Source organism: Falco punctatus, assembly GCF_963210335.1.
Source record: "Falco punctatus genome assembly, chromosome: 7".
In the NCBI taxonomy this organism is placed as follows: Eukaryota; Metazoa; Chordata; class Aves; order Falconiformes; family Falconidae; genus Falco; species Falco punctatus.
Window position 1 is genome coordinate 35,867,433 of NC_137587.1, and position 11,393 is coordinate 35,878,825.

Sequence of the window (11,393 nt, forward strand, 5' to 3'; positions counted from 1 at the left end):
CATAACTTTTAAAAATATTGAAATACAGATGCATCAGTTTCTTACTATGAAGTACCAGACTCCTTGCCTCTCTCTTCTAATACTGAACTTTTGTGTACGATGAGAGCAGGCCACCATTGTTATATTTTCCACATGCATATGATATTAAGTGCTATTTGTTTAGCTACTGGAGACAATTTTTAGCTTCAGGTGTGTAATGAAATAAGGCATGTTAGAAAGCTACATGTGCATTGTTACTGCAGAAGTTGACAAAGGATCAGGAGTAATGCAGTTTTGGTATTTTCTTGAAATTCTTCCTTTTTGCTGCTATAGAAAGTTTAATGTTTGCCAGGTAATTTCTGGCATAGACACTGTTTTAATGTTGCCAGCTACACAACTCATAAGAATGACAAAACTTGGAATGAAAAACTGTGGGAATGTCTGACGTTCTGCAAACTGCTGCAAACAGCTGAAATATTTGTAAAATACAGACAAAGTCTCAGCAGCTTATCTGCTTGCTAAGCATGGGAGGAAAACACAATGATTTGGGCTGGTGGTGTATCTCTTTCTGTTTTCTAGAAAAGTTAGTGTACGGTCTCCTTGGCTGGGATCATGGAAGTTCCTTTCTGGAGTAGTTTTAGATCATCAAGTGGTTTGCTAATGCCTCTGCATAGCTGTTGCTTTTACTGTGGGCAGCCTGGTTCTCAGTTCAGGTCAAAAATGACATTCCCAGTAATTTAGAAGCATGCAGATTATAGGTTGGGCTTGATCCACTGTAACATGTAGGGCAGGATCAGTGGTATCATTTACGACTATTATTGCAGCCACATGGACAGACTTAAAAGAAAGATATCTCTGAATTGATATTAGTGTTAATGCTGCTGGTTAACCTCTTTGCAATGGAGTGCACCAACCTGCCTAACTGAATACCGTGGCATCTTCTCTACATTCTACAAGCCTGTAGAAACTCAGCCTTGAGATTTGGTGTATGGACACCTGGAACCCAGCTGCACAGCACAGTCTCCCTCTGCAGCCAACATACACTTCACAGTACAGGAATCACATCAAACACTGAACATAATAAAAGAAAACCAACTCAGTCAATTTATTTCCAGGAAAAAAATGACAACCCAGTCAGAGTATATGATCAATGTTGCTAAATTTGAGATCAGTCATCTCTGCCATCGTGTCATCTCTGGCTGTGCCTGCACAGTTGTGTTAATGGGCCCCTGATCTCCCACATGAATCATAGCCCCAATTTGGCTAAAAAGCCAACAAGTAGCGTGAGCTCAGAGTATGCTGTGCTACATGCCACTTGACTCCTTTGCCAAGGACATGTTGGTAAGTTGTCATCAGAGTATAGGTGGAGCCTCAAAATGCCCATGCCAGGCATGCATGAGGCAGGGTTTAGAAATTCTGCTGTGACATAAACTACTGGCTGTTCCTGCCTTGTAAAAACACTCAGTGATTGCTTCATCTACTGCAACATGGCAAGGTAGTTTTATGCAAATATGAATGAATTTATTGGTAGTGTGATTGTAGCCATTCATAATACTTGTGTAAATGTTCTATATATTTTTTTTTAATTCTCAAAATCATTTATCACTTGAAGTGGGTAAATCACTTGGTTGTTGGCCTTTTGAGTGGTAAACTAGAGAAAACTAGAGAAAATAGATATTTGAGGCTATTTATGTATTATGTTCTAAAAGGACATGTTCCAGCAAGCTTTTAAGTTGTGTTTTAAAATTATATCCCTGACATAAATTACTGACAGTAATGTATGTGTGCATATATACATACCTATCCATATATATATTTCAGAGTTTCCTTGTTCCTGCATCAGAATTTGTGCTTTATTAATTGCCTTCAAAGTCTGTGAAAATAGGTGGCAAACAACACTGTTCCAAAAACCATTCAAGGTTATTTTGGTCCCTGTGCAAATTGGAGCTTACACTCAAAGTGCATGCAAAGAGGTTGTTTTGCGATGTAAACAGGCTAATGCATAAAAAGACAGAGCTTCTTATCCAGGGAAGATCGTATTTGAAAGCTAAGGCTGTTGAAATGTTTTGCTGTGGTTAAAATTTTGCAGTACCTCATGATATCATCTAAATTTCATGTTATGTTGTGGGAAGTAAAACATAAATGCCCTTAAATCCCTTTTCATCTTCTTAGAAAGTGTACGTGGGCACATGTGTGTGCGAGGCATCAGATAACCTCCAGTCAGCACTTCTCTGCAGCTGCTCCATTAGCTGGCTAAAATATGCACTTGTTTGTTTATTCATTTTTAATTATTTAAAAAATTAAATAATCATTTGAGTGGGAAGTGGCTCAGCCAGGAAATTGTAAAGAAAATGAGATGTGTGACTTTGGGTCCAGACGTCTTACAGCTCTCTCTTCTGGTACAGTTCTGTAAGGGTTGGAGGCAGCCCAGCCAAAAGATGGAATTTTAAGAGATTTTTTTGTAACTTGCTGATCTCTGTTATTATGAAGTGTTTGTTCATAGCACATAATGATAGGCCCTGGGCAGGGAGCGGGGAGAATTCCCAGTTCCTGATTGCTTTATCAGAATTCTGCTCACGGAGAAGTCAAGGTTGTAAAAGGACGACTAGACTATGTAGGAGTTCTTTGTCCCATACTCATATTTTATTGATAATATTACTTATTTACAGACTGGAACAATTCAAACATATTTTACAAGTGAGAGCTAAGAAGAGAAAAACAAGCTGAAAGTGCTTGCAATAGCTGAACAGTCCATTAAAACTCCATTTTAACAGAGGGAAGACTAAATAACAATTTCTAAAATGCAGGATGAAGGACCATTAAAGCTGTATTTTTTTATTTGAAGTATTATATACTGCTTGTTGACTCTCATTAGATTAATTAAGCATTGATTTTTATATATTTTTTTAAACAGATATTCACCCATGTTCTGCAAAGCCCTGCACCAATAACTCAACGTGCATAGAGACTGGCGATGGAGGATATATTTGTCTGTGTGCCCAGGGATTTACAGGAAAAAACTGCCATCTCAAAAAAGGACCCTGCATTATTAATGGGTAAATATTGATTTCTGACATGAATTTTAAGTCCACGTTCCTACTGACTATTATTCAGAATTGTTTGCTAAGCTAAAGTATCTCTGTGCTAAAATATATAAAGCTTCTCCTAGTTGTTGGTATTTTTATCAGACTTCACAAATCTGATCTGCTTGTACTGTAGAGCTTTACAGATTATCAGCTTGAGTTTGTGTGCAAAATTTGATATTAAAAGTGCTAATTTGCACATTTTGTTGTGATACATTTATGCCTTCCCATGATTTTTGTAAACAAACTTAAAGTAACCTCCCGTCCTGTGTTCTCTAGTGAGAGATAACTGCATATACAAACCATATACAGGAATAAGAACAGTAGCCAACGCACAAGCTGTCTGCACAAAAACATCTAGTCCACCAGCTTGTCATTTTTCTTAACTGACATATAATGGTATGTCCGGAGTCTACTGAAGGAGATAACCTCCCTTCTACCAGAACAGTGTGTGGGAGGCCATTGTTCTCCATTCTCTATGTGGGACATCAGGAACAGCGTTGCCAGTAGGTTGAAGGATGCGATCCTCCCCCTCTGCTCAGCCCTGGTGAGACACATCTGGAGTGCTGGGTCCAGTTTTGGGCTCCCCAGTGCTGGAGTGAGTCCAGCAAAGAGTCGTGATGATGATTAAGGGATGGGAACATCTCTCCTATAAGGAGAGGCTGAGAGCTGGGTTGTTTAGCCTGGAGAAGTGCAAGCTCTGGGGGAACTTATCCGTATGTATAAATACCTGACAGAAAGAAGTGAAAAAGGCAGAGCCAGACTTTTCTTAGAGGTGCCCAGTGAAAGTGCAAGAGGCAGTGTGGCTCCAGACAGAAAAATTTTCACCAGTATCACTGGTAGATCTCCATGAAAAAAGGATGGTTTTTCACAGTTAAAGAAAATGTGCACTGGTGTTTTTGTGAAATCTAGAAGCATCTGCTGCCTTCTAGCTCATCAAGGATCTGATCCCATAAGCATACAGAACACCTTTCTGGTGGATACAAGCTTGGTAGAACTTATCACCTTAAAATCACATTTTTCTTTTTGGAGGTTGTCTTCTCTCTCTCTACCTCCATACTGGTACCCTCTGGTTCTCTTTTTGCTTGGCGATAGATAATTATGACTATTCAGATCTACCTTATGACTAAATCTTCCTGAAGACTTGTACGCTCTTGTTTAAGGAGCATTAAAAACTCTCACTGTCTCTGGCAAGAATTGCCATTCTTACAATTTCACGTTAGTGGATTTTTTTTGCCATTGCTTTTAACTGGGGGATAGTCACACAGTCCTGTCTGGGTTTGCTTTCAGCCTCTAAGATAACTGCTCTGATTTGTCTAATCCTCTTCACTGAAAATGAAGGAGTTTAAGTTCCCTGCAAGTCCCTTGAATCACATCCAAACTACTTGCCTAACATGGGGAGTGTGAATAGCTTGCTTTCTGTACTTTCATCTGTAGAGCAAATATTTCAGTAATTTAATGCAGACATATATTAACTAACCCAAAGAACAGGTGAGGTACAGCATCAGTGAAATAACAGATTAGTTCCATGAACTTCATTAAAACTTCATGGTTTTAAATTGCTGGAACTACATTTTTGTGATGGTACTCTGTGTTTGAACCAAATGCTTATGAGCTAGCCTGGAAAGCATGAACAATTTTTCTTAATGAAGCAACATACTTAGAACAGCAACTCTTTTCCTCTAGGAAGCTGTGTCTTTTTCAGAAAAATGAGCAGTAGGCTCGTGCTTTTAGTTCAAAATAACAACTTTTCTCAGCATAAGCACTCCATGTCTGCTAATACTTCACAGTCTACCAGAGAGTGCACCTCACATCCTGGAAAAAGACTTCATTGTATGATGTCATCTCACTCACATCTCACCTCCTCTCAGTTCACCTCAGCGGTGATGTTAACAATGTTGATACCACTAAGCATTGCCACTGGCTCCTTAGTTTAATATTTACAGAACCAAGACAACTCACAAATCAAAGTGTTTGTTCTAGCCTGTTTACAAAATCAGGCAGTTGTATCTACGTTAGTGATATCTGTGTGATGTTTTGAAGTTCTGCTCTGAAGCAGAGCAGCGAGTGGTACTTTCTAAAATGAAAGCAGAGTGTTTGGAAAGCAAAGTGGTACAGCCATGTTTCCACAACCAGCCCTTCGTGTACCATACCTTGCTGAACATATGATGAATGCCAAAAATGCAAAGTAACTAAAAAAGAATCTATTCAAGGAGATTGATATGCATAATTTATTTAAACATATTATAATGAGGAAAATGCAACTCAGTGTTAGAAATGAAATTTTCAAAATTCTGCATATTTCCCCTTATTTTTTATTGAAATTATTTACATTTCTGGAAGGTTCAGAAAAATCTTTACACTTTAAGTCTCCAGCAATTTCTTCCTATTTTCCTGGAAAGAACTGTAATTCAACCCAGCCATGAGGGTTCAAACTTCTATGCATTGCCATACCTGAAACAGCTTGTCAGATTTTCCATGGGACCTATAAGGCTAATAGAGGGTACTAGACTCTCCAAGAATGCCATAACCACTCATTTACTCGAGGATTGTAGAACAACAACCTCCATATTTTGCTTAAAGCTGACACGGTGGCTAGTGATTGTGATAAAATTCCTTGTTGGCATGATCACTTCAAGTTGTCACCAAAAACTGCTACGTCGAAGTCCAGGGACAACCACACCTTTAGCTTTCCTGATACTGCTTCCAGACTTCCAATTTGTTCTTTCACTAGTTTGTTTTTTGTTTTGTTTTTTTTTTTTTTTCCAGCCAGCATCTATAGTGAAGGGCAATATAGGAAAACAGAGCAATTTATGTGAAAGCAGCAAAAAATAGGCAGATGATTCCTCTACCATGATATTTGGGCTCTCCTGATTGACAGTGGCCACCAAGTGTTTCAGTCCCCAGTAAAGCCAGATGTGCAGCAGTGTCTACCATAACTACTCCCAGAACAATGTCTTGGCATTTGAGAAACTCAGCCTTATCCTAACCGGTGGTCAGGGACCATTTGTAGTCAGAAGCTTATAACTCTTTCACAGTCATCTCACTCAGATCTTTTAAATCTCTGTGTCCCACCATGGAAATGGCCAAATGCTACTGACCACTGCATACGTGAAATGTCAGCATGCATGAAACTCTGATGTCCGTTACCCCTGGAACTTTCCCCTGGAGATGTAACACTTACTTGGCCTTTTCAACTATGCACTGGGACTATGTGGTATGTCTTCAGAGATTTATAAGCATTAGGAAAAGTGTTGTTGTCAGAGAGGCTTGTTGGAAGCTTTGCCAAGTGTCACTCATTTTTAGAAAGTAAGTTTTAAAAGCTTTGTTCAAATATGAAGAACTGCCATGAAAGTGGATTTTATCTGAGACCCTGTGACCTAGGGTCCCTTTTCTGCCAACAGGGCCAGCTAAAGGGCCAAGTCCACATTGCACAGTTCCCATGAATGTGCAGGTTAATGCCCTTCTGTCAGTGGGTGGCCCGATCTTTTGACCTTACACTCCGTAAGGCACAGTTACATTAGAAAGGTAAAAAGAGGTGTCCCAGTGAATTTACATCACTTAAAACATAGCACCAGGCTATTAATTACTAATTTCTTAAAGGGTCTGCAGAAGTGCTTGGTTTCGTATGGTGCCATACTCACATTGCAGCTGTCTTTGCCAAGGCTGAAATTATCCTGTTTATATTTTTTATTATATTCATCAAAAATTTTGGCTGAACAGAAACTTGCAGGAAAGTATCTGTTTGCTTCTAAATTTTTTGTGTTGTGGAGCACTGAAGAGGTAGAATAAAAACAATCAGCTTTATATCTAGCTGCTATGGCAGTGTTTTGCTTTGCCAATACAACACATAAATTATCTTGTGAGTAATCAGGTGGAAAAGGAAGCAATACCGCTAGTGTCTTTGTTCAGTCTTGTCTGAACGGTTGCTCAGCTAAATAGCTCTAAGCATATGAAAACACTGCAAAGCTTAATTTTAATAAATATTTGAAATAATTTAAAATCCCTTCACAGCTCTTCACGTTGAATTTAAATACTGGTGTACTAATCCTGCCCGAAGGGTCAGCAGAAGATACAATCTGTATTGCGAAGCTGTTGAACAAACTCATTCTTGATTCAACTTCATTGACTTCAGTGGATTTGCATTTGGAATTGGCTGTTCTAAAGAAAACCAGCTTCTTTTATTATATAAAGTGTTTCCTAATAGCTTCTTTCATTGGATTTAATTCATTTCTGTCTATGTGTCTATTTCTATTCTAGCTCTCCCTGCCAGAATGGAGGAACGTGCATTGATGACAATGGTTTTGCACCCCATGCTTCCTGTCTGTGCCCTTCTGGTTTTGCCGGCAACTTCTGCGAATTAGATAGAGATGACTGTGAATCCAACCCGTGTGAAAATGGAGGAACATGTACAGATACTGGTGTGGGTTTCAGCTGTTTTTGCCCCCATGGCTATACAGGAAAGCTCTGCAGCAGCCGTGTCATATTCTGTGCAAGCGGCCCATGTGAGAATGGAGGGACATGCAGTGAACATCCCCAGGAAGGATTCAAATGCACCTGTAAACCAGAATTCGTTGGTATGACCTGTGAACATCCCAGCAAAAACACAAGTCTTTCTGGAGTGAGTATGGAGGCAAAGCACAGGCAGAATTACAACCCACCCTCAAAAGCTCAGCACAGATCAGTACATCAACAAGAAATCCTGAAAATAACAGTGAAAGAAACAATCCAAAATGCAGATCCCTTGCTGAGCAGAAGTCAGGTGATATGTTTTGTTATACTGGGCTTGCTTACGTGTTGTGTTGTCTTGGGTACAACCGGGATTGTGTTTTTTTCAAAATGTGAGATGTGGCTTGCTAATGCCAAATATAGTCATCTCCTACGCAAGAAAAAGAACTTTTTTCTGAAGTCTAACAATGGGGAAAATCTCTCAGTTAATATTATCTTCCCAGAGAAGATCAAATTGACTAATTACACTAAGAACTACACTGCCATCTAGGCCCTTGAAAGCCGAGCAGCAACTTGCAACTTTTCATAGCAATATGTAAAATAGATTGAATTTATTGCCTGTGATTAGCGTCAATATTTGTGGGCACATTTCCAGTAGCTTGTGCTGAGTGATAATGAAGACATATAAGGTATCTATATTGCTAAGGATTTTTTCATTTCCCAAAACAAAAGGAAAAAAAAAAAAGATTAAAGAGCAGGGAATGTTAACTATTTCTTTTCAAGGCAGCTATTTTTTGTAAAATAAAAAGTAATTTACTACTGGAACTGTATTGCAGCTTTCTTGTCTTGTGCACGGTTTATTTGGCAAATACGGTACCTGTAAATTACTCAGTAACGCTTTTTTAAAATAAACAGCAGTTAAGGGCTATACTGGTTTATTTATTCATTTGTACATGTTGTGCTACAGCAAAGTCCACAAGTGTCCCTTAATTCTTCTGCTGTGTGTGGTAAAGGCTTCAGATATTGTTATCAACAGGAGCAAATTCACACTGATGTCTCACCTATACAGTCAGTTTTGCTATTTTTACATGCTTATAAAAGAGATTACTCCTTCTATAGAAACTTATAGGTCTTTGTTATATTAATTTCAGGTTAAAGGTCTCTTGTTTGCAATACTGTCTCCATAAATCATGTCATTTATCTATTTTAAAATGTTAAAAAGGTGTTCAATGTCTTCAGACATACTTTCTGCTTAGAGACCTAATAGAGATGTAAAGGATCCAATTCTGACTTTTCTATAACTGTTCCTCAAAGGACTCTACTGAGAGAAGTATCCTTCACTCCTGTGTCATAGGGAGAAATGAAAAGACAACATGTCACCTGAAAGAGGACAGCTGCTTTTAATTCTTCATTTCTGCTTTTTTCCTGTCATATTTCAAGGAGAGGGCAAGATTTTCAGGAATCAAAAGCAGCACTGGCAGACAGGCAAAGGCTCAGGAAAGCCGCAAAATGTTAGGAGCCTGAAGGCAATTATAGGTGTTAACGTCCCTGAGGAGCCTCACCTGGGACCATCACCCACCCCCTGCCCACAGGCCCATTTCAAGGGCAGCCCAGGGCTACTGGTCCTGCTATGAGCTATGCTGTAGGAGCACTGGTCTTCACTGCTGCCTGCTGGATGGAGCTCAGCCCTGTCCTGCAGGTAGCCTGTCTGTTGGGTGATGGACCCTTTGGACCTGTACTCCAGCCCTTTCTCCTTTTGCTCCTGACTGGAGCTCATAGATGGACTCTGGACCTGGTTCATCACTTGCTGTGCCTGGGACTGTCGATGGGCCCTGTTACCAGCACCAGCCCTGGCAATGTGTTAGCTCCTGTGTGACTGTGCTGCTGGGGAGGGTATGTCCCACCCTGGGGCATGACCCTCTTGGGTCCCTCAGCATCGTTTCCTTACTGGGCAGCCTGCCCATGGCTACTCCTTTAAAAAACAAACAAAAACAAATCAAACAAACAAAAAAAACCCAACCAAACAAACAAAAAAAAACAACAAAACCAAATCACTTTGAACCACAGTGCCTAAAGATGTCCTCAGCTGCCCTTAAGTAACAATTTACTTCCTCAGCCACCCCAGATGGGAACATTTAGCAGCTCCTTCTAAGCTCTCTGGTAACTATGCTATCCCCAAATCCATTAACAGCTGCTTAAATTTAAGAGGAGGAGAAAAAAAAAGCCTTAAAGCATATATGGGTCATCACCCTAGGGTATCTCTGTTGACGTCTCAATTGTTATAAGTATAATAGCAAGTTTGCTGTATTGCTGATAATATTTGCACATATCATAGCACTACAATGTAGTGCAATGGTTAGAGCTAATAGAAAAAACGGTGTGGAGATACTACTGTGGAAAGTGTTGACTTCCAGATGATGGGATGAAAATTTTAAAGGAAGCAGATGCTCCCTCTCAAAGCTCTTGTTGAGAAGACAAATATTCATCTAACCCAGCAACTTTTCAACCAGTCTTAGTGAAGAAGACTAACTTCGAAATCCAGATGAAGGTAAGCAGTGATAAATTTGAAGCCATGAAATATGAGCCACAGGAGTTTACACATTTCTTTTAAAACAACAGATTTAAAACAAGTAATGCAGTATTTTATGTTTTAATGTGACCTAGTCTGTGATTCGAAGTATGTTAGGCTCAAATTGGAAATAATCAGAACCACTGAATAGCTTGTAGCTTTGATTCAAACCCAGTGGCAACAGCAGGTACCCACTAGGAATTGGTGGTTAAATTCCAGACTCAGCTGTGTACCTTCCCTCTCTCTTTGGACAGAGGGTCCCTCAGAGCCAGAGCAAGGCTTTGAGTAAGAAAGCTTGTGTATAAATTATAAATTACAAAATCCAGGTAATTATAATTCATTTCTATAAACTGTCGCATGATTTTTTTGCTGTGGTGACCTGGTTGGCATCTTCTCCATCATAGTATATTTCTTTATATGTAGACAGGAGAGCCTCTTTGAAGAGAAGATCATTAGGTCAGCATGGAAAAAACCACAGATTTCAGCTCCCAGTATCCTTCCTGTCATTGGTGGTGTCAGTGAACAGTATTGAAGGCTGCTGTTGTCCTGTTATACTCTCCAAAGGGAAAAAGTGTTTTCTTAAACATGAAAGGCTGGAAAAAAATAATAGCTGTCTTTAGCTTCTCTGTTCCAGAAAAAATTAAACATATATATGGGAGTTTCTCATACCTGTGCTGTTAGTGAATAGCTCCAAAGCCTCATCACCACATAAGTGACAGAAAATTGAGATGATAAGAAAGATTTAAGTTTAAGAAAACTACAATATTTGAATCAATATCCTGTAACAGGTCTCCAAAGCAAGAAGTTTTAAACAAACATTGTGTAGAAACACTGACAAGGCAAAGAGGAGACAAAGAGCATTGATACCACTTACATTTTATGTTTATTCTACATATTTTTTATTAATGGACAGGGAACGTGTTTATGATAACCCATTGTCAGAGGTACCAACCTGTGTTGCCATTTCTCACCTTTTTGATTTCTGAATGATCTCCCTTAGTCAAGCAATGATGTCTCTGAGCCTCAAACCCCACCTCTGCCTTACTGCCTGGTAAATAAATAAGGACAACTAGGTTGAGGGATGGGTTGGGACAGTGGGACAGTTTGTTAAGGACAATAGCTCCCTCTTGTCCCCAAGCCATAGGAGAATATATTAAAAGGTATTTTTATTTTAACCATATCTCTTTCAGCCATATTAGCATCTGTTCCTGCTATGTTAACAAATAAAGATCCATAGATGTTTCACAAAGATCAAGTTTATAGAGACGGGGTGTGGATGTTTTTCTAGATTATTTTTTTTCTTCATTTGTTGT

The 11,393-nt window shown here is 39.3% G+C and overlaps 1 protein-coding gene across 4 annotated transcripts in view; it reads left to right on the forward strand.

The window, feature by feature from the left end:
- The window catches only part of DLK1 (delta like non-canonical Notch ligand 1), a 48,740-nt gene extending 40,301 nt beyond the window's left edge, over positions 1-8,439 (forward strand). For all 4 annotated transcript variants that reach the window (XM_080394621.1, XM_080394624.1, XM_080394622.1 and 1 more), the window contains 2 exons: positions 2,894-3,035; positions 7,323-8,439. In XM_080394621.1, the coding sequence (XP_080250747.1) occupies positions 2,894-3,035; positions 7,323-8,061 (881 nt within the window). In that variant the 3' untranslated portion in view covers positions 8,062-8,439. The remainder of the gene's footprint in view (positions 1-2,893; positions 3,036-7,322) is intronic.
- The last annotated feature ends 2,954 nt before the right edge of the window (positions 8,440-11,393 follow it).